The sequence below is a fragment of the Acinonyx jubatus genome, chromosome C1 (genome assembly GCF_027475565.1).
Source record: "Acinonyx jubatus isolate Ajub_Pintada_27869175 chromosome C1, VMU_Ajub_asm_v1.0, whole genome shotgun sequence".
Taxonomy (NCBI): domain Eukaryota; kingdom Metazoa; phylum Chordata; class Mammalia; order Carnivora; family Felidae; genus Acinonyx; species Acinonyx jubatus.
In genome coordinates, this window is record NC_069381.1 from 70,153,332 (window position 1) to 70,177,495 (window position 24,164).

At 42.1% G+C, this 24,164-nt stretch overlaps 2 protein-coding genes and 1 pseudogene across 2 annotated transcripts in view; 1 reads left to right on the plus strand and 2 right to left on the minus strand.

Annotated features, from left to right (window-relative positions):
• CTBS (chitobiase) overlaps positions 1-12,815 on the minus strand; it is a 44,028-nt gene extending 31,213 nt beyond the window's left edge. The window contains exon 1 of the mRNA XM_027058746.2: positions 11,295-12,815. Within this exon, the coding sequence (XP_026914547.1) occupies positions 11,295-11,462 (168 nt within the window). The 5' untranslated portion in view covers positions 11,463-12,815. The remainder of the gene's footprint in view (positions 1-11,294) is intronic.
• On the plus strand, positions 4,413-5,316 carry LOC128313913 (60S ribosomal protein L21-like; annotated as a pseudogene).
• Positions 12,816-20,321: 7,506 nt separating the features above from the next.
• Positions 20,322-24,164, minus strand: part of LOC128310968 (uncharacterized) — a 29,815-nt gene continuing 25,972 nt past the window's right edge. Inside the window, exon 5 of the mRNA XM_053203358.1 lies at positions 20,322-22,377. The gene's annotated coding sequence lies outside the window, so the exon portion shown is untranslated. The remainder of the gene's footprint in view (positions 22,378-24,164) is intronic.

Below are 24,164 nucleotides of genomic sequence, written 5' to 3' on the forward strand. Positions count from 1 at the left end.
TAGGAACAGGGTAAAACAAGTAACAAAATGGCATTAAGGACATACCTATCAATAATTACATTGAATGTAAATGGACTTAAGGCTCCAATCAAAAGATATAGGGTGACAGAGACACATTTTAGACCTAAAGACATGCAGATTGAAAGTGAAGGGATTGAAAAGCATTTATCATGAAAATGGAAGAGAAAAGAAAGCTGACGTAACAATACTTATATCAGACAAAAGACTTTAAAAAAAAGACTGTAACAAGAGACAAAGAAGACACTATATAATAAAAGGGACAATCCAACAAGAAGATATAACAAATATAAACATTTATGCACCCAACAAGAGAGCACCCAAATACATAAAGCAGTAAATAACATAAAGGAAGTAATCAATAGTAATGCAATAATAGGCAGGGACTTTAATACCCTACTTACATCAATGGATAGATTATCTAAACAGAATCAACAAGGTAACAGTGGCTTTGAGTGACACACTGGACCAGACAGATCTAATAGATATACTCAGAATTCCATTCTCAAACAGCAGAATACACATCCTTTTCAAGTGCACATGGAACATCGTCTAGGATAGATCACAGGTAAGACCACAAAACAAATCTCAATAAATTAAAAAAGATAGAAGTCATACCATGCATCTTTTCTGAATAGAATGCTATGAAACTAGAAATCAGCCACAAGAAAACATCTGGAAAGACCACAAATACATGGAAATTAAACAACATACTACCAAACAATTAAAGGGCCAACCAAGAAATTATAGAGAAAATTTAAAAATTCATAGAGACAAATGAAAATGAAAATACAACCATCCAAAATCTTTGGGATACAGCAAAAGCTATTCTCAGAAAGAGGGGGCCTGGGTGGCTCAGTCAGTTAAGCATCTAACTTTGACTCAGGTCATGGTCTCATGGTTCATGAGTTCCAGCCCTGCATCCGGCTCTGTGCTGACAGCTCAGAGCCTGAAGCCTGCTTCAGATTCTGTGTCTCCCTCTCTCTCTGCCCCTCCCCTGCTCATACTCTGTCTGTCTCTCTCTCTCGTTCTCTCTAAAATAAATAAACATTTTTAAAAAATGGGGGGAGGGTGTCTGGGTGGCTCAGTTGGTTAAGCATCCTACTTCGGCTCAGGTCATGATCTCACAGTTCCTGGTTCAAGCTCCATATGAGGCTCTGTACTAACAGCTCAGAGTCTAGAGCCTGCTGCAGATCCTGTGTTTCCCTTTCTCTCTGCTCTTCCCCTGCTTGCACTCTCTCTCTCAAAAATACATAAACATTAAAAAATTTTTTTTTAATTTTTTTTAAAAAGAAGAAAAATCTCAAACAACCAAACTTTACACCTAAAGGAGCTAGGAAAAGAAGAACAAACAAAACCCAAAACCAGTAGAAGGAAGAAAATAATAAAGATTAGAAATAAGTGAAATGGAAACTAAAAAACAATAGAACAGATCAATGAAATTAAGAGCCAGTTCTTTGAAAAGATCAACAAAATTAACAAACTTTAACCAAAACTATCAAAGGAAGGAAGGAAGGAAGGAAGGAAGGAAGGAAGGAAGGAAGGAAGGAAGGAAGGAAGGAAGGAAGGAAAAGAAAGAAAGAAAGAAAGAAAGAAAGAAAGAAAGAAAGAAAGAAAGAAAGAAAAAGAAAGAGAGGACACCAAGTCAGAAATGAAAGAGGAGAAATAACAACCAATATCACAGAAATACGAAGGATTATGAGAATATTATGAAAACTTATATGCCAACAAATTGGAAAACCTAGAAGAAATGATTAAATTCCTAGAAACCTATACCTTCCTGAAATGGAATCAAGAAGATAATAGAAAATTTGAACAGTCTAATCACTAACAATGAACATGAATCAGTAATCAAAAAATGCCCAACAAACAAAAATCCAGGACCAGATGGCTTCACAGGTAAATTCTACCAAACATTTAAAAAACAGTTAATATCTAGTCTTCTCTAACTACTTCAAATAATAGAAGAGGAAGGAAAGCTTTCAAATTCATTCAATAAGGCCAACATTACCTGGATACCAAAACCAGACAGACACTACCAAAAGAGAGGGAGAGAGAGAGAGAGAGAGAGAGAATGAACTACAGGCCAATATGTCTGATGAACAGACACAAAAAATCCTCAACAAAATATTAGCAAACTGAATCTAACAATACATTAAAAAAATTCATTCCTCACGATCAAGTGGGATTTATTCCTGGAATGGAAGTATGGTTCAATATTCACAAATCAATCATTGTGATACATCACATCAGCAAGAGAAAGGATAAAAACATATGATCATTTCAGTAGATGCAGAAAATGCATTTGACAAAGTACAGCATCCATTCAACTGTCAACAAAGTAGATTTAGAAGGAAAGTACCTCAACATAATAAAGGCTATATAAGAAAAATTCACAACTAACATCATATTCAATGGTAAAAAACTGAGAGCTTTTCCCCTAAGATCAGGAACAAGACCAGGGTGTCTATTCTCACCACTTTTAGTCAACATAGTACTGGAAGTCCTAGCCACAGCCATCAGACAAGGAAGAGAAATATAAGGCACCCAAATTGGTAATAAAGAAGTAAAACTGTCACTACTTGTAGATAACATGATACTAAATATAAGAAAACCCTAAAAACTTCACCAAAAAACCTGCTATAACAGATAAATGAATTTAGTAAGATCATAGGCTATAAAATCAACATAGAGAAACTACATTTCTCTAACACTGTAACATTAGTGTTACATTTCTAACACTAATAATAAAGTAGCAAAAAGAGAAATTAAGAAAACAATCCCATTTACAAGTGCACCAAAAATAATAAAATACTTAGGAACAAACATCCAAGGAGGTGAAAGACCTGTACTCTGAAAACTATAAAACACTGATGAGAGAAACTGAAGACAACAAAAATTGAAAGATATTCCATGATCGTGGATTGGAAGGGCCAATATTGTTAAAATGTCCATACTACCCAAAGCAATGTACAGATTTAATGCAATCCCTTTCAAAATACCAACAGTATTTTTTCATAAAACTAAGAGAATAATAAAATTTCTCTGGAACCACAAAAGACCTCAAATAGCCAAAGCAATCTTGAAAAAGAAGAATGAAACTGGAGGTATCACAATCCCAGATTTCAAGATATACTGCAAAGCCGTAGTAATCAAAACAGAACAGTATGGTATGGCACAAAAAATAGACACATAGATCCATGAAAGAGAATATATAGCCCAGAAATAAACACACAATTATACGGACAATTAATCTTTGACAAAGGAGGCAAGAATATGCAATGGGAAAAAGAGAGTCTCATCAACAAATGGTGTTGAGAAAACTAGATAGCTACATGCAAAAGAATGAAATTGGACCAGTTTCTCAAATCATACAGAAAAATAAACTCAAAAGGTATTAAAGACCTACAAGTGAGACCTGAAACCATAAAAATCCTAGAGGAGAATACAGGCAGTAATTTCTCTGACACTGGACATAGCATCATTTTTCTAGATGTCTCCTGAGCCAAGAAAAAAAAGCAAAAATAAACTATTGGGACTACATCAAAATAAAAAGCTTCTGCACAAGGAAGGAAACAATCAACAAACTAAAAGGCAGCCTACAGAATGGGAAAAGATATTTGCAGGTGACATATCTGATAAAGAGTATCCAAAATACATAAAGAACTTACACAACTCAACGTAAATCCCAAATGATCCAATTAAAAAATGGGCAGAAGACATGAACAGACATTTCTTCAAAGACAACATTGGGATGGCCAACATACACATGAAAAGATGCTCAACATCGCTAATCATCAGGGAAATACAAAGCAAAACCATAAAGAGATATCACCTCACATTTGTCAGAATAGCTAAGAAACAACAAGTGTTGGTGAGGTGGTGGAGGAAAAGGAAGCTTCATGCACTCTTAGTGGAAATGCAGCCACTGTTAAAAAACAGTATGGAGGTTCCTCAAAAAAATTAAAAATAGAGCTACTATAAGATCCAATAACTTCACTACTGGGTATTTACCCAAATAATATGAAAACATCAATTTGCAAAGATATGTGCATGCTTAACATTTATTACAGCATTATCTACAATAGCCAAATTATGGAAGAAGCCCAAGCGTCCATCAATAGATAAAGAAGACGTGGTGTGGGGAGCACCTGGGTGGCTCAGTCAGTTGAGCATCTGACTCAGTTTCAGCTCAGGTCATGATCTCAGAGTTTGTGGGACTGAGCCCAGTGTCAGGCCTTGCAGTGACAGCATGGACCCTGCTTGGGATTCCCTCTCTTCTTCTCTCTCTGCCCCTCCCCTGTTCATGCCCGTGTGCGCTCTCTCTTTCTCTCTCAAAATAAATAAACTTAAAAAAAAAAAGATGTGTGTACACACACACACCACACACAGTGGAATATTACTCAGCCATCAGAAAGAATGATATATTGCCATTTGTGACAACATGGAAGGATCTAAAGGGTATAATGCTGCCTTTCAGCCAGAACAACCATCTTCCAGTAATTCACCAAAATGACCAACACAAAGGGAAAAAGGAGAGGTGCATGCTATATGTTCTTTAGACCTTTTGGAAAACATGGAGTTGTTCCCTCAGCCACATACATAGGAATCTACAAGAAAGGTGATATTGTGGACATCAAGGGAATGGGCACTGTTCAAAAAAGAACACCCCACAAACGTTACCATGGCAAAACTGGAAGAGTCTACAGTGTTAGCCAGCATGTTATTGGCGTTTTTGTAAACGAGGGCAAGATTCTTACCAAGAGAATTAATGCATGTAGTGAGCATATTAAGCACTCAAAGAGCTGAGATAGCTTCCTACAGTGTGTGAAGGAAAATGATCAGAAAAAGAAGGAAGCCAAAGAGAAAGGTACTTGGGTTCAACTGATGAAAGGCACCAGCCTGCCCCACCCAGAGAAGCATACTTTGTGAGAACCAATGGAAAGGAGCTTGAGCTCTATTGAGCTCCAAAGGAGCCCATTCCCTATGAATTTAAAAAAGGGTATAATGCTCAGTGAAATAAATCAGAGAAAGACAAATACCATATGATTTTACTCATATGTGGAATTTAAGAAACAAAGGAAAAAAAGAGAAAACAGAAAAACCCTGTTAAATATAGAGAACAAACTGATGGTTACCTGAGGGGAGGGGGATTGGAGGACGGGTAAAATAGGTGAAGGGGATTAAGAGTACACTTATGATGAGCACTGAGTAATGTATAGGACCGTTGACTCACTGTATTGTACAACTGAAATTAATAAACACTATATGCTAATCATACTGGAATTAATTTTTTTTTAAAAAACAACAAACTATGGTTATCTTTAACAGAAGCAATTAGGCTTTTACAATCCTGAAGTGGATTTCCTTTTATTAACTGTGGGTCATAGGAGGCAGGGGCTAAGTGCACTGGGTATTCTGTGCTATTACAAAGGGTGAGACCCTCAGAGTTCCAGTGTGGGTGGATCCGAGATTTATAGAGGGACCAACAGCAGTGCTTTAGGCCAAGGTATTTGGAGGATCTCTATAAATTTTGAGAGGTGGGTCTAAATAGTGCTGTTTGAAGATGGTATGCACAATGGAAGTGTTGTAAAACCAGCCAAACCACACAGAATTATAAACACATCTGTAAAATAGTAAAGCAGTAAAACAAGTTCCCTGATCACTATGAAGTTTGAGAGGGGTTCCCCAGGTATAATCTTTTCAAACAGAAGTATTAGCCTGTCTATAAGAGAAAGCTTCAGTCCAGTGAGAAAACACACAAACCATTACTAAAACACAGTTAGCCATGAGAGGGGAGGTTGTATAAAATCCATTTGTAGGAATAGGTTTCTCTGGATAGTAGGCACTTTGGACAGCCTCATTAACTTTTCTTTACCAAAATTGGTTCATAAATGCCATCCTCTGTCAGCATGTTTCAATGCATGTACAGCAGGAAATATGGGAAATTTTAGAATTTCTGGTAAGGCCAGATTGTTATTTGGTTCAAACCAGGGTTCTATTTTTATGCAGCCAACAATTATTATTATGGAGCCAATATTGTTTTTCCCTCTCTAGGGCCAGCTATTAGGCATCTCTTACCAATTTTTCCAAAATTATCATTTAGGAGAACAGCCCGTTGAGCTGTGGCAGAGGTTTGGCTATTGATTTCCTTGAGAGTAGCAATTTTGGCAGAAATATCAGTGAGGTGGATTACGTTGGCCTACAGGAAGTGAGTCTGGAATGCCCAGGAACCTTAAGAGTCAGGTGGGTCGACAAAAATATGGCATCTAATACATTTTGGACATAGGAGCTATTTTAAATTCTATTTCCATTGGAAGTAAGGACATCCCATTGTTTCCATAATATTCCAAAGTCATACCAACTAACAGTATAAATGCTTGTGGTTTTACCCTTGGCTACAGTATAAATTCAAGTAAAGCCATAGGGGTCAGCATGTTGGGCTGAAGTATACAAAATATAAAGTGCTATTTCAAGGACTTCAAAAGGAGTTGCACTAGGATATTCAGTATCATACCCATCATGTTTATCCTTTAGGTAAGAACCATCAGTCAGTAAACCATGAAAAACCTGCACTCACAGCAGTTTCATATAAATTGCCACAGGGATTCAAAGGTAATCTGTCAGCACCAAGCAGTCATGAGGGGTTTCGCGTGGATTCAAATGTAGTCCTTATTCTCAGATCAGGTGCCTCAATGATCAAACCTGAGTTTGAGCAAACTGCAGTTTTTCTTTGTAGACTTTAAGTCCTTTGAAGTCCAAAAGTTTGAGGGGCCTCTGGGTGGCTCAGTCGGTTAAGCCACCAACTTCAGCTCAGCTCATGATCTCACGGTCTGTGAGTTTGAGCCCCACATCTGGTTCTGTGTTGACTGCTCAGAGCCTGGAGCCTGCTTTGGATTCTGTGTCTCCCTCTCTCTCTGCCCCTCCCCAACTCATTCTCTGTTTCTCTCGCTCTCAAAAATAAACAAACATTAAAAATAAAAAAAAAAATTTAAAAAGGGGCGCCTGCGTGGGTCAGTCGGTTGAGCATCCGACTTTGCCTCAGGTCATGATCTCACAGCTCGTGGGTTCGAGTCCTGCGTCGTGCTCTGTGCTGACAGCTTGGAGCCTGAAGCCTGCTTTGAATTCTGTGTCTCCCTCTCTGTCTGTCCCTAACCCACTTGCATTGTGACTTTGTCTCTCTCAAAAATAAATAATAAACATTAAAAATTAAAAAAGTTTGGGGGCGCCTGGGTGGCGCAGTCGGTTAAGCGTCCGACTTCAGCCAGGTCACGATCTCGCGGTCTGTGAGTTCGAGCCCCGCGTCGGGCTCTGGGCTGATGGCTCAGAGCCTGGAGCCTGCTTCCGATCCTGTGTCTCCCTCTCTCTCTGCCCCTCCCCCGTTCATGCTCTGTCTCTCTCTGTCCCAAAAATAAATAAACGTTGAAAAAAAAATGGAAAAAAAAATTTAAAAAGTTTGAACAGGTATATTCTTCCTGTGAAGAAGTTTGAAAAGAGGAGCAGAAAAGCAAATTGTCTACATATTCTAACAGGATAGAGCCTGCATAAAACTTTATCACATCCAAATCAGCTTTTAAGTTTCATGAAAAGTAAAAAGGACTGTTCAAGAAACGCTGGGGCATCACTGTTCAGGTATATTTCCCTTCTTTCCAAGTAAAAGCCAAAAGATATTGGCTATCCTCACCAGCTGGAGTACTAAAAACATGCCGCATAGATCAATTACTCACTTAAGAATTTGCTATCAGTGGGAATTGATGTTAGTGGCATGTGGGTGTTAGAAGCCACAGGGTGCCAAGGAATAACAAGGTTATTTATTGCTGGCAGGTCCTAGACAAACCTCCATCCTCAGACGTTGGGTTTTCTCATAGGTAAATAGGGGTATTACAGGCCAAGAGCAGGATAAGGAAGCCCCAAGCCTTGTAATATCCTATATGGGCTTGATGTCTCCTTGAGAGGCTTATTTATAGGGTGTTAATTATACGAGAGGGTTTAAGAGATCTATTTGAATCTTGATGGGAGGTTCACTGTGCATCTTGCCGATGTCAATTGAGGCTTTTGCCCATAAAAAGGAGGGTAGCTCAGCCAATAGAAGCTAATTTAATTTCCCTGATTGGCTTTTATTACTATTGTCAAATTCAAGAATTATTTCCCCCTTTTGGGAAATATTTTGGCATGATACTTATCTAAGAAATCTCAGCCCAATAAATGCATAGGGGTGGAATAACTAAGGAGAAAAAGGGTATGTCTCCAAGGGCCTAAAGGGAAAAGGTTCAGAAATAGGATCCTGTTGAGGTTTTTTAGAGATACCCACTATTTTAACTGTTTTAGTGCTCTAAGGCACTGCTTTGTAGCAATAGGGTTAAACCCTGAGAGTGTAGCTCTGGGGTCAATAAAAACAGAGAGATTTTCATTCCCAGTCTGGGCAGTGGTTTCTCTGAAGCCAATTAAGAGGGAGGATTGAGAAGAGCCCCTAGAATTCCTTGGAGCTCTGTCACTGGGAATTAAGAGGACATTGGAAAGACCAACTAGAAGGCTGAAGGTACCTGCAACACTTAAATTCATAAAAATCTTTTTTCCCCAATGTCCTGGCTCTCTGCAGTAACAACAGAAACTAAGGGTTGTTTTTTGTGTTTTTTTTTTGTTTTGTTTTTTTTCATTTTGTTTAGGGGGCTTCATTTGCTGGAGTTGAAAATCGAGAATTTTAGCAGTCTTTTAGGTGATTCGTCTAAGATGTGAGCGAGCAGATTTGCCAAATTAACTAAATCTGTAATGGTGAGTTTCCTGTTTCATCCTGATCCTTTTAACTAAAAGAGAAAGATCCCAGGTAAGCCCACTAATAAACAGAACTAAATGCTACCCAGGTAGACTCAACATCTAAAGGAAGAGGAAAAAATTCTTAAAATACAATTTGGAGTTGATTGTAAATAGTCATGAACAGGTTCATCAGGCTTCTGTGTGGAAGCCTGAATCTTGTTTCAATTAGCAGGTGTAACAAAAGCTACCCTAATTGCTCGGTAGAGATTTCCAGTGAGTGTTCTACCCTGTTGCCAAAAGTTAGGGGTTTCTCTAAATCACCTTCAGGATGTTACCTCGGGGCTAGTTTCATCCAATCTTTGGCCTGGTCCTCACCACCAAGCAGGTGAACTAATTAATATAAATCTGAGAAATGAAGTTAAGTCTGAAAAACGATGCTAAATTCTTCAGCAAATTTATGGGGGTCGTCACTCACTTTAGGAAACTTCATGACTCACACACAATTCGGTCTTAGTCCAGGGAAAATAAGAAACTTGGGTTTTATTTAGATCCCCAAAAGACTTAACTTTAAAGAGGAAGGTTTTAACAGGCTCAGGAGAGGAAGGAGGGGAGAGAGATTCCTGTCTGCAAAGAGGGAGGGGAAAGGGGCCTCAGAAGCCATTTTGATTCCTTTCAATTGTTGGTTTGCCTCAGTTAGATTAGAAATAGTATCTTGCAAAGAGGCAAACTTAGAATCCTGAAAACATCTGGGAGCCTCAGGGTACAATTTAATATAAGCATTCCATTCAGTTTTTTGCTTTGTTTTAGAGCCTCAGCTTTCTAATTTAATTTTGAGTAAAACAAGTTTGGGGAGATAGAAATTCCCCATAACAGCCATTGATGTTCTAAATTTTGGTTAAGTCAGTCCATTTAGTTATAAATGCGTGCAAGGAGGGACCATTGTTTTAAAACAAAACCAGCCAGAGTCTGGTTGGGGGGGGGCACCCTCAAAGCATTCTGATGACTGGAATCCCATTTCATGGAGGTTTTTCTCTAGAGCAAAGAGAAAAATTTCTAAACAGCAGTTTTAATAGATACAGCCTGGTTCCAAAAGGAATCAAACCAAAGGCCAGCACAGTTCCAGTAGAAACAGTCCGGTTCCAAACAGGAGTCCCAGCAAAGGCCAAATGAGTATTCTCATACAAAGAAAAGAAAAAAAAAAAAAAAGACAAACAAACAAACAAAACCCAAGGCCTTAAAACAAATCCCAAATAATGCCTGGAGAATTCAAACACAAAGCACGGAGCTTGAAATCCAGGATAAAACTTACCCTCAAACCCCAGGGTGGGCAAGAAAGCAGTGAACCCAGGCTCTCTGGGCACCAGCACCCATTTGCTCACCACCTTCAGAGCTGTTGGGGGTCTTCTCTAGATCCCACTTCTGCTCACTAAGTAATATTAACCTTGAAAATAAAACTGCCAGCTATTTTACCAGCAAAAAAAAAAAGTGTTTTTTCGGGAATAGCAGAGAATTGCAAACCAGGACAAACAGGCTACAGCAAAACCATAGGCAGATCCACAGAACAAAGGAGAAACAAAGTACTCTTTTATGGAGGAAAAGGAGAAGTTAGGAAGGCTGTTAAAAACAGTCAATCGGAGTAAACTAGGAGTCTGAAGTATAGTGGCCTTTCATTGGCTAAGTTGTAACGACGTCTCATTGGCTGGGCTGTTGCCAGGGAGGAAGAAAGCCTTTCTTCCCCCTGCTAGGGTAGTAGAGTGGTATCCACAGGCAAGGTGCCCCAGCTCTCCTCGTTGACAAGGAGTGGTCGAGTGTGAGAGCTCCCCCTGCTTGGCCTCCTGACTCCATTCCAAAGGAGGTTTCTTTCTGATTTTCACAGGACTAAGTCATTCCTTGTTCAACAGGAGTTGAACCAGGAGTCATCAAACTCTAGGTGTCACGTGGTTTTTCATCCTGCCTGCCAAAGGGTGTTTGATTATGGTTCCCAAAAGCCTTAGACATTGTTAGGTGGGCGAAAGGAAAAATTAAAGACCGATTTTTACCGCCCTTCTTGGGTTGTTTTGAGGTACCTAACAGAAAGGGCTGGTAGATAGGGAAAAGCAAAGGTAAGCAGAACATCCTGCCTTCCAATGTACTGTTGTAGGGCTGAGATTCTTTCAAACTAAATATTCATTTTCTTGCAAAACGATGGAACGTGCTGCTTGGGAAATACCTCATCATCCTACTTCCTTGCTAGTGTGCCCAGAGTGCCACCCGAGGGGCACAGCAGGGCAATGAAACAAATTTGCATTTGAGGTCAGACCTGGGTTTGAATGCCTGCCTGCCTCTTTCGGGCAGGCACTAACTGTGAGACCTGGGAGGTTACTCAACCTCTCTGAGCTTCCTCATCATCGGCTGAAGGCAGGCCCTCAGGGAGTGGTCAAGGTGGGTGACTACACCCACACCGCCTCTTCTTAGGGCTCAGTTTTGCTTTTCTTACAGGGCCACGAGGACCAGACCTGGAGGGGCAGGGGAGAGGCACTGACCTCGAAGTCAGGGTGGTGGCGGAGGGGTTGGCACAACGCTGGATCCTGGCAAGGGCAGTGGGCCCCTGCCCAGAGTGGCAGCACCAGCAGCGGCAGCAGAGCGAGCCCAGGAATGCCACGTGGCCAGCGGGCGAGGAGGCACAGGCGAGAGAGCAGCAGCAGGGCCATGACGGCAGTCACTGCCCGGCAGGAGTACCTTCCTCCAACTGGTGGCTCAGGTCCAGCCTCTCAGCAAGGCGGACCCTGCCTCAGGGCAGAGGTGATGGCGTGGGAGGGGCTGAGCAGTCTGGGCCACTGGGGACATGAAGGTCGGGTGAAGGAGAAAGACCGCGGTGAACACCTCCCCTGGCAAGCCAGTGCCTCATGCCCCCAGCAGACCTGCTGACTCAATCAAGTAAATATCATCACTCCCTCAAACTCACAGACACCCCCTCAGCACTCTACACCTGTCTTTGTGTCGTGGCCTTTGTACTCCTCGTGGAGTATAAACGTGGAAGCAGTCCCCCAAATGAGAAGCAGGGGGCTTTGAAAGAGATGACTGAGCAACATGGTTGGAATGGTGCGGGTTAGGGAGCTCTCCTGGGGTGCTCTGAAACTGGCCCCCATGCACAGAGGGCGGGGAGAGACCAAAGACAGAGGCAGCCACTCCAACCAGGTTGGTAGGTGGCAGTTTTAACAAAACAGCAAAGGGAACTTACATATGAGGCTCGTCTTGGACAGCAGCAAGACGAATGGATCCCTGTGGCTGCCCTCCACATCTTAAAAAGCTTATCAAGAGGCCCTAACTGGGCTCAGGCACATAATACCGTGCAGATGTTTTTACCACCACATCACCACCTCAAGTTTATGTCCTTGGAGCAGCCTCTGGGAGCAGGAAAGGCAAGCGGAACCTGTATTCCAAGGACAGGGGCGCGGGTGAGGAGCCTCAGTGTGCTCACAGGTCAACGGGCGGGCGGGCATGTCTTTTTGATGACATTCCCCAATGTGCCACCCTCAGTAACAGGCTCTTACAATCTCACATGCCTGAATGGTCAGCAAGGGGTTTCATTAACGTGGAGGTGGCTCTTTTGATGGCTATCTGCTGCATCGGAGGAGGATGCCACAGCAACAATACAGGCACCTGTTAGAGAAAACACAGATTAAGACAGTAATTCCCCAAATTAGTGACACCTCTTTCTGTTAAGAGCCCTAGGATCCAAGCCATTGATTTATTCAATCTTCTAGCCTGGGGTTGGATCACTCAGGGCATTTTCACCTGTGTCCTCATGTGATTCGATAAAGATCTACATTAGCATACTCATAAGGTATGAGCTCAGAACATTTTGGCTTGATAATGGCACAGGCACCTCCTTGTGAGGTAGTAATAATGTCCAAGGACATCCTATTTTAGAAGATAGTTTTGCTTGGGGTGACTCAGTCAGTTAAGCGTCCAACTTCGGCTCCGGTTATGATCTCACGGTTCGTGAGTTTGAGTCCCGTGTCGGGCTCTGTGCTGACAGCTCAGAGCCTGGAGCCTGCTTCAGATTCTGTGCCTCCCTCTCTCTCCCTGCCCCTCCCCTGCTCTCACTCTGTCTCTCTCTCAAAAATAAGTAATAAACACTAAAAAAAATTTTTTTAAAAAGAAGACAGTTTTTCTCACTAGAGTCATTTCAGTGTTCAGTAAGGACAGGTTTTTTTTTGGTTTTGGTTGTGGTTTTTTGGCTATCGTTCAGGGCGTGCTGACTGAATTTAGTAAGGGCTTCTGTGTATGCTATAACATCCTCCAGGCCTATGGAGGGAGCAAAGACAGTAGCCAAATAATCAAACCAGTGAAAGACAGTGTCTACCTGGCCTTGAGGAGAGGGAGGCTGGCAGCTTTAAGAACCTGACTCAGTTGTGCACACTACATATGTTGGCCCTGGGGGGCAGCGCTGTGAGGTGTGAGGAGATAGACTGAGGACAGGATTTGCCAGAAGAGGAACCCCCATCTTCTCTTCTCTCTCAGGCTGTACGTTCTGTTTCAGACACAGTACATTTCAACAGGTCCGGCTTGCGGCAAGACAAGGGGACCCCGGTGGAGACTGGGCAGTTTCTCCCCACCCAGCAATTTGAAGGAACTCACCAGCCCTGGCGGTATGCCCTGTTGCAGATTCCAGTAAATCATTCCTTTCCCAGGTGTGATGGGGCTCGGCATTCTCAGCAGATAGCATATTGATCCACGGTGGAGAGCTGGGGCAACGGCTGTTTCCCATCATTTCCACACCTTTTTCGTGTTGGGGGCCTTGCCAGGGATCCCCAGTCTGGCATATGGGGCAACTGGCCCTGCTCACTGAGTATTCCAATGTATTATTCCACCTGGTTTTATCTGTTAACAATTTAACATGCTGTCTTAATATGTTTTCTTTCTACCAACCCTGCCACTGGTGGATTATAGAGGAGATGAAACCTCCATTTAATGTCTTTTTTTTTTTTTGCCCAGTCTTATACAGCATGACCTTTGAAATGTGACCACCACGCCCGACCCCAGTTGCTATCTGATGAAGGTGTCCATAAATGGCACTCACTCCCTCTAATCTCCTTATGGTGGCAGCCTGTTTTGCATTGCTGCAGGGGATGGCTTGGGTCAGGCCAGATGCTGCGTCCACAGAAACCAGGGCATATTTAGAACCCTCACTTGGAGGGGACCAATACGATCAACTGGCCAGTCCCTCACTGGTTGGGAACTCCAGTGAATGGCCCCAGATTCTCTCAGCAGTTGCCTTGGGTGTTGTTTAGAACACACGGGATAGCCTGTCACTTCATTAGCAATGTCACTGTACTTCAAGGGCAATTTTGGCATCTTTGGCAATACACCATCCCACCTGGGCCTCGTGATGGCCATTCTTTCTGTGCACCCAGTCTGCTGTATCTACTGCAGGGTCTTTAGCTAAAGCTTGTACCTGAGACAGGGGGCATCAGCTTCCGGATTGCCAGAGGGGGTGGTCAGTGCCTCATGAGCTGGGACACGGAAAACAGTGAGGGCTGCCACCAACTGTAGGTTCACGTCTCAAGAGCTCTCCTGGGGTGCTCTGAAACCGGCCCCCATGCACAGAGGGCGGGGAGAGACCAAAGACAGAGGCAGCCACTCCAGGTTGGTAGGTGGCAGTTTTAACAAAACAGCAAAGGGAACTTACATACAAGGCTTGTCTTGCACAGCAGCACGACGAATGGATCCCTGTGGCTGCCCTCCACATCTTAAAAAGCTTATCAAGAGGCCCTAACTGGGCTCAGGCCCATAATACCTTGCAGATGTTTTTACCACCTCATCACCACCTCAAGGTTATGTCCTTGGAGCAGCCTCTGGGAGCAGGAAAGGCAAGCGGAACCTGTATTCCAAGGACAGGGGCGAGGGTGAGGAGCCTCCAATCACCTGGGTCCAGCTCATGGGTCAACTGGCAGTTAACATCTTTTTGGTCATGTCCCCCCAGTGAATGGCTAAGAGATTTTTAAAATACAGATATTTGTTCTGAATACAAGCATCTAATTTTGCTTCCTCTCATGCTTAAACTCCAGTAAAAACTTAAGCCCACAAGGACAAGGAGATGACAGCAACATCATTTTGGAAGCTGGAAAGCATGAGAGGTAAGTACCCCAAACCCCAAAAGTATGGAAAGCTGAGAAACAACCCAGTTTAAACCACAGAATCCTTAAAATGTTCCAGAACTGCAAGAGGTGCCTCAAGAATTAGAGCAAAGGGGGAATAGGGAGAGGCTGTCTGAAAATAAGGGGGAACATGGTGAAAGCTGCTTAACAAGCAGATCATTTCTCCAGGCTTATGTCTCTAGGCAACTATCTCTCTCCCATCTCGACTGAAGTCTGGAGGTTTCATTCTCTGGAGTGGGTAAATTCTCTAATGACCTTCCAGGAGAAAGATAAGAAAATTGGGAGAGCAGTCCAGCAGATAAGAAATCATCAATTAAGTAATTCAAGAAAAACTTCCAGGACTGAAGCACTTGAGGTTTTGGAATGAAAAGGCAAAGAATAGATCCTAAAAGCTTCTAGAGAAAAAAAAAAAAAAGTCACAAAAGATCAAGAATCAGAATATCATCAGATTTCTCAACAGCAACGCTTGAAGCTCAAAGACAATGAAGGAATGCATTTGAAATTCTAAAAGAGTATGGTTTCCACCTAAAATTATTAGTCAAGTGGGAAAGTCATTTCAAACGTCAAAATATTTACCTATCATACAGTCTTGCTCAAGCAACCGCTAGAGAATGTGTTTTACCAAAACAAGGAAGCACGCCATGAAAGACTAAGAGGGGTACAGAAAATAGGAGATGGCACTAGGAGCCGGGGCCTTTGAGAGGTAATCAGGTCATGAAGTAGGCATCCTCCTGAATAAAACTGGTGCCCTTATAGAAAGGACCCTAGAGAGTCCCATCACCTTCCTGCTGCCTTGTGAGGACACAATGAGGAGAGAGCCATCTTTGAGCTAAGAAGCGGGCTCTCACCAGACCCCAAATCTGCCAGGGACTTGCTCTTGGACTTCCCAGCCTCCAGAACTGTAAAAAATACGTGTTTGTTGTTTAAGCCACACAGTCCTTGCTACCTCTGTTATAGCAGCCTGAGAGGACCAAGGCACCAGCTGGGGCTGATGCGGCCAATGTAAGGACCACACTCTGAGAACCACTGCCTCAATAGATCCTGTCCTTTGGAACTTGAATATTTAGGTGGACTTCTAAACCCGATTTGTTTTTCAAGAACTGATTGCAGCTTGGTGGGATGACACCTTAGGGTTGAATCTAAGTGGCGTTTCCGCGTACTGAAATCATTTTTGAGGCTAGCTCGAGTAAACATTTCAATGCAGGTGTCAGCCTGCATTAAAAATTAAATATGAAAGTAGCAGTGGGCTCTGTTCACAGTAGGTAATACCGCTTTGCTCATTTAATTCTCACAACAACCCACGAGACAGACTCAAACTAGTGTCATCTCTAGTTTACAGAGGAAGGGGCACCAGAAGTTAAACATTTTCATACAGATAGTAATGTGTGGAGCTAGGATTTGAACTTAGTGTAGCTCCAAAGGCAGGATCTTAACCATGCTATTCAGTCTCCATCCCCAAGAAGAACAAGGCTCAGGCTGGTCAGATGCCTGGGAGCCTCATCCCTCACCACCTTTAAGCAAGAATCGTCAGTTCAGATGGCGGAACACAGCCTCCTAGGGCTGTTTTCAACAACCATAGCAATGTGATTTTGGTAGATGGTAATTTAAATTAGATAACAAGACCACAGTCTGCTTCGCAGCGATGGAGAAAACAGGGTCACCATCAGGGTGACACAGTCTAAGACTCCACCACGAGAGGGTGCAGCGTGGGCCAGGATGGCTTCCAAACTCTCCATGAGCCATCCTTTCCACACTGTGAATAGAAACTCTCAGAGTCCCATCTTACATCCATCTTCCCCTCCTATAAGCGAAAGCGTTCAGCCTTTACTGGGATCTTCCAGATATAACAAGGTGACCACTCCATTGAGTAAGCAGCCCAGCATACTTTAAGGAAAATAGTAATTACAAAAAGCTTCTTAACCTTGAGCTGGAAATTGTCTACTATGACCCTAACTGTTCCTAAGTTTTCCCTTGGGAACCTCCAGAGCAACTATGATAGCTTTTCCACAAGGTACTCTTCAGGCATTGAAGATGAGCAACCAGTATCTCCTCCTCTTCTGCTTTCCAAAGCTTTCCTTTTTGGGGCTAAATAAATCAAAGTCCCTCAACTGTTCCTCCTATAACATAGTTTCCAGACTTTTTGCCATCTCACTCATAACCTCTTTTTAATGTTTTGTTTTTTATTTTTATTTTTGAGAAAGAGAGACAAAGCATGAGCGGGGGAGGGGCAGAGAGAAAGGGAGGCACAGGATCTGAAGCAGGCTCCAGGCTCTGAGCCATCAGCACAGAGCTCGATGCAGGGCTCGAACTCACAAACCGCGAGATCACGACCTGAGCCGAAGTCGGATGCTCAACCGACTGAGCCACCCAGGTGCCCCATCACCCATAACCTTTTTTGATGAACTTGAAGGATGTGGTGCAAAGCTAATCTGTACATTCTAGGTCGGGCATGGTCTGGCCAATGCAGCATACAGCAAAATTGTTACCTCGTATGGGTGCTTTCTGGGCATTAACGATGTCTTAGCTTTCTAGGCAGTGATATACCTCTTAGCTCATAATAAATTCATGATCAACTAAAACTCCTTGCTATGTCTGACAGGAAATATTGTTGAGCCAGGTCTCTTTCATCTTTTATCCATGCAGTTTGTTTCATGAAAAAAGAATTTTACATTCATCTCTTAAAATCCTGCCTTATTTGAGCCAGTCCATCTTGAATGCAGAGACTCAGAAGCAATGTGTCCTCGTGTACTCGAATGAGAGAAGTTTAGGAAAAACGTGACAACCTGTAAAGCCTGACTTTTTTAAATGGCTTCTCAGGGGCACCCGGGTGGCAAGTTGGTTAAGCATCTGACTCCTGGTTTTGGCTCAGGTCATGATCTCACAATTGGTGAATTTGAGCCCATATTGGGCTCTACGCTGATGGCTTGGAGCCTGCTTGGGATTCTCCCTCTCTCTCTGCCCCTCCCCTGCTCTTTCTCTCTCTCTCTCCCTCGCCCCCTCTCTCAAAATAAATAAATAAGCTTTAAAAAAAAAAGGCTTCTGTCTGCATGCATGGACAGCCACCAAAAAGGTGTCCACTTAGCAGCTGCCAGACAGTGGAGACCAACAGGGACAGAGGTGTCACTGCGGCTGCTGCTCCTTTGGGGGCTGCTGCTATTATTGCTGCTTTGCCTCTCCTTGCTTTTCACATCTCTCGTTTTTGAATCCCAAAGCAAGCAGAATACGTTTCAAGAAGACACTAGGATGCACAATCTTCTCATAGGATTTACAGAAATGTCTCTGACTCTCTGCAAATGTTTGACAGTTTATGTGTACGTGTCAGGGAGGGGGGTGTTTTTAAAGCTTTGAGAGTGCAATCTCTTATTTTGAAAGAAGACCCACTCCTCAGAAATAATTGGGCTTTGACTTGATACAAGATCAAATGTGTGGAAAAAGGTTTATAATTTATAGTTTGCCTTCACTAAGCGATAAGAATATTTTGCAATATTATGTCATAACTGTTTTTGTTTCAAACCCCAATTTTCAAGTTCTTATTTTTTATAGTTGAAAATTCTGATTAAAATCACAAGTTATCTAACCCTGGCTCTCAGCTTTTTTTTTTCTTTTTTTTAATATTCCTTTCCAGTGCAAGAAAAAAAGTACCATGAGTTGTTCTAGTATGAACGAGAACCAGACAGCCGTGGCCATAATTGTGCATTCCTTAAATCCCATCTCTATTGCCCGGGCAACCCTAGTTAGAGATTTTTTTTCTTCATCAATGGAAGATGTGTTCTTTCAGGATTGGAATTCACACAATTGGAAGATGTGTTCTTTCAGAATTGGTAGAGGAGTAAGACCTACCTTATATGTGTGGGACAATCTGAAATTAATTGGTGGCTCTCCAGTGGAATCTTTGAACCAAGGGAAATAAGCTATGTAGGATACCTTTTGATGGGAAACAGAACCCTACTGCTGTAATTTTAAGTGAAGAAACAGAGCCAAGTAAAATTTTTAAAAAGCGTCCATTCTATAATCAAAACTGAAGCCTTATTAAATGCCATCTAACAAAATTTAAAATAGGAAGTAATGGGGAACAATTAAAATGATCACGTTAAGAATTCTGAAGACAGGAAGAATCATTATGGGAAAGCAAAGGGCCCGGGCAAATGAAATAATGGAATCATAAACAGAATGATTAACATCCTTGAGCTCAGATTTATTAGATAACAACCAGCTGGTCATCCTGGCAAGGTAAGAACCTTACTATATGGTGACTATCCACAGAAACAAAAAGATAGAAAATAGGGCCATTTAAATTACATATTGAATTAATAATGGCAAAATAACAAAAACCTCTTTGGTATGGAGTTTTTAAAATCACCCATTTATTTACTAATAACATTTGTGATCACTATTATATCATCAATAGCAATAGTATAAGTAATTATTTTCAGTTGCCATGTTGCTGTGTATAATGCACTTTAGTATGTATGATCCTATTAAAACACATCCAGCGGATGATCAGTCACAGATTCAGATCATTGTGTCTCTTTAGCATATTCCAAATAGATATCTGAAGTTCAGTCCTTGAATTTGGTGGCATGATTACTACCAACGTTAGACCCTTGCCTTTGTGAAAATGCCAGGGAATTTCCTCTTCCTCCTCTCTCTCTGTCCCTTAGGGTTTTTGCTCCTTTGGCTCCATGCATAATGTCGCCGAGGCTGCACTGCCGCTATCGGGGCTCTGGTACCACTGCTCGTATGGCCCAAGACCATCTGTGTTGGGTTTTGCTTTCTCCCAAGTGTGTTTGCTTCGGCTCTTGCTGCGGAGGCCTCCACGGAGCTTCCCGCCAGGACAGCGACTGCCAGGGTGCTTGCTGGGGCGCCTCCCTGCAGCCTCTGCGTTGCCCTTGCGCTTTGCTGGGAGACCCAAGTCCCAGTTTGGGGCTTGCGCTTTCCAGGAGATGTTACAGAAAATGTTACCATTTTTTATAGAAACGTGAATGGGTTTTTCCTCTTGCTTCAATGTGGATTTCAGAATTTCACTGTTAGGTATTTTTGTTTGTTTGGAGACACATGTTTATTTATGTTGGTCAAGCTTGTTAATGATGTTTTCGGTTTTAAGCTATGAATAAGATGATGATGATGTTGATTAGTGAAAAGGGGTCCCAGAGCAGAGTGATTAAGAGTTCAAGCTCCGTTGGGGCGCCTGGGTGGCTTCGGCTCAGGTCATCTCACCGTTTGTGGGGTTGAGCTCTGCATCGGGCTCTGTGCTGACAGCTCAGAGCCTGGAGCCTGCTTCGGGTTCTGTGTCTCGCTCTCTCTCTGCCCTTCCTCTGCTCGTGGCTTGTGCTCTCTCTCTCTGTCTCTCAAAAATGAATAAACACTGAAAACATTAAAAATTAAAAAAAAATTCAAGCTCTATCAACATACAGAGCTGGGTTCAAATCTGCCCAATTCTAATCATTTGACTACCAGAATGTTATGTAACTCTTAGAATTTTTATTTTGTACAAAACAGGTAATAATAGTATGATTCTCACAGGATGCCATGAGAATCATGAACAAAAAGGAAATGCAGGGCGCCTGGGTGGCTCAGTCGGTTGAGCGTCCAACTTCAGCTCAGGTCATGATCTCCCTATTTGTGTGAGTTCGAGTCCCACGTCAGACTCTGTGCTGGCAGCTCAGAGCCTGGAGCCTGCTTCAGAGTCTGTGTCTCCTCCTCTCTCTCTGCCCCTCCCCTGCTCATGCTCTGTCTCTCTCTGTCTCTCAGTAATAAAGATTAAAAAAAAAAACAAAAAACGAAATGCATGTAAAAGCCTTTGGACCTGACACATATTACTACTAATTTTCATTACTGTTCTTACTGGAATATCAATTACCATATCCTACATGCAGCTCTTTGTACAAATAAGCATTACATAAGTTTTGGTTTCATAATGAAATCAGTAAATGAATATTAATATATGGTACCTCTAATATCTTATCCAGTGAAATTGTAAGATTTAAAATTTGCATATCCCTTTCTTTAAGAACAAATGTTTTCATTATTACTTTATAAAGTTCTCCAAGGCTTATGCCATCAAAAGCTAACAGAAAAGATTTCTGGCTTCAGCAAAAATTTTCTCTGATAGACCTTAAAACAAAGCAAGTGCAATCTTTTCTCCAGGGAGAAAAATCAAATGCAAGCAAATATTTATAAATAAGTATTTAAGGAGGAATAAAATAAAATCTGTCAATAGTCATCTATTCATCCACTTGTACATACTATTTAATGAATATGTGTAGAGTGTTACAATGTCCTAAACTGATTCTGGATTAATCCCTTTAAATGCATTGCTGGCTGAAGAGAAGGCTGCACTGGGCTTAAGGTTGGGATGAAGGTGGGGGGACTTGTGGGCCAGAAAGGAGCCCCTTTCAGGGCTCAGTATCTCTATCGTCAAGTAGGGATGTGGCTATTCCTTCCCTGCCTTCTTTGCAGGATGCCCTCATCTTCCTGATCCCTGTGCTGGAGTGTCCCAGGGCTCCCTCTGTGACCTCTTTTCTTCTTGATCCATGCTCACTTTTTGAATAATTTCAATCAATACCATGACTTTAAATACAATCTATATGCTTATGATTCCCAGCTTTATATCTTCACTCGAATCTCTCACTTGAGCTCCAGATTTGCACTTTTAATGGCCCACTTCGTACTGCCATTTGGGCATTAAATGGGCATCTCAAACTCACCCTGTGGAAGATGAGCTCCTGATTCCCCCCCTCCCCCCACACCTGTTCCTGCTCCAATGTTCCCCATCTCAGTAATCCCCTAGCCAATCACCAGACTGTTCAGGCAAAGCCCCTTCTCTCTCCCACATACCATGTCTAACCCATCAACTTCAAGCTCTCCCCCTAAACATTTCTCACCTCCTCCATCATACCTTAGTCCAAATAAGCATCAACTCTTTCCAAACGTGCTGCAATAGCCCCTATTTGAACACTTTTGTTCTTGTCCCCTCGAAAGCAGCCAGAATTATCTTTCAAAATTGTAAGTCATATTCATTGCATTATTATCCAACACATTCCAAGTTAAACCCAAAGTCTTTACCAGGACCTCTAATGCTCTAGACTGCTGGGTTTTGCTTGTCATTGGCCTTCAGTCTTTCTTGCTGAGTGGCTTCTTCCCACTCTTTGACATCCTACCTTGTTCTTCCCTCAGGGCCTTTGCAGTCGCCAGTCCCTCTGCTTAGAACACTCTTCCTCAAGCTTCTTGAGGCTTTTCCCATCACTTGTTTCAGGTCTCTGCTCATCTGTTACCTCTGCATAGTTCTCCTGATCAGCCTCTCTTTAATACTCTTTCTCACATGAAATCACCCTGCTTGGCCTCATTTTTCTTCAAGCATTCATCAACACCAACATTACATTTATTTGGTGAGTGGCTTAATTTAACCATCAGAAGAGATTCTTCTTATTCATGTCTGAAGTCTTGTCACTTGGAATAGTGTCTGATATATAAAAGACATTCAATAAATGTTTCTGAAATGGGTAACTGAATGTCTCCACTTCCTTCCCACCCAGGGAACACAGTACCATGGGCAGACTGAAGTTTGGTTCCTTGACTTTTTGATACCATTTACTGAGCACTTATGTGCTAGGCATAATACTGATGTATTTTCCCCCCGTATATTCATTATCATGTTTAATCCTTAAACTGTACAAAGTAGGTATTATTATTGACATTATTATCTCTATCTCCTATTTTACAGATGAGGAAACAACTCAGCAAGGTTCAATAACTTGGCCAACACCGCTAGGAAGAGACAGATCTGTGTTGGGAAAGGCAGCAGTTTGTTGACCCTTGCACAGCTGCTGAAGAGTACCATGGGCCCGGAGCATTCCCTCGCATGGAGATAAGGAGCCATCACAGCCTGTGTGGGACTTACCCCTTTGTTGGGGATATCTTTCTTTGTTTTGGGTTTGGGGTATACTCAGGGGCCCTCTCCCTATTTTTTCAAGCTCCTTATCTTACGTGTATGTGCACTGGCAGGAAGATAGGGGTAAGCTATCTCTAAGACAGCTCTAATAAAACCTTTCAAGCTGTTTAGCCAAAGCTCCAGATAATTCCATTATCTCATCTAAGATTTTCCCATTCTTAAGTGTAATTTGTTTACTGTTACAAAGTAAGTCACAGGACCTACAGAGAATTAACTCAGATATCTGGTACATGTGAGTGAACAAGCTTTACTCCCCGGCCCCTGGCCCCCCTCCCCCACCCCACCCCCACAAACACACGGGTGTACAATGTACTTTGTATATTAATTCTGTCTCCAGGAATTTAGAAGAATTGGGCTTAGGAAAGAAAACTTCTGTTGTTCCCGATAGCATTCAAAATTATATCCTAGATGAAACTTTTAACCAAGTAGAGTTAACTTCTAGAGAAAAGAAGCTTGATGGTGCTGTATTCATTGATGATCTTGCTGTTTTTTTCAAGTCACACTTACCTCCCAAGATACTTATAACATTGTCGACTCCTGCCCAATAAATATTCTGATGCTGGTGAAGAGGTTCTTTATATTTTTGCCCTTGGAAAGTCATTCACATGGATATTTTGTTTCAGAATATCCCATTTTTCTTCCTGAAATATGTGTCATTATATGAGGCTTAGTATTTCATTTCTCAAACCTCTACTTGTCTACAACATTGTTAGAAATAAGTCTCTCACTGTTGTGAAACTTGGCAAGAGATTGAGAACAGAAGTTTGTTTGTTTGTTTGTTTGTTTATTTATTTATTTATATTAAGTTTATTTACTTATTTTGAGAGAGAGAGAGAGAGCAAAGGAGGGGCGGTGAGAAAGGGAGAGAGAGGATTCCAAGCAGGCTCCACACTGCCAACACAGAGCCCAAGGTGGCGCTCAAATTCAGGAACCTTGAGATTATGACCTGAGCCAAAAGCAAGTGTCGGAGCTTAACTGACTGAGCCACCCAGCACCCCAGAAGTTTTTCATATTTAATTGCTAAAGTGAAAACAGTTGATTATCTGAAGAACATGTTTAATCCTGCTTGGCCTTTTTCTGCATCTGCAGAGTCTCCAAGACAGCTTCAGACAACCATGGGATGTTAGAACAGAAGAGACACTGGAAACTACAAACTTAATCCCTCCTTTTAGAGATGATGTGACTTGCTTCCATTGGCCTGGTTTGTCTCCGGGGAATAGAGATGCATTAAACTATTCACATGGGCAAGAAAAAATTAGGAAAAGAAACTGGCTTTCCAAATGTACTGCAAATACAGA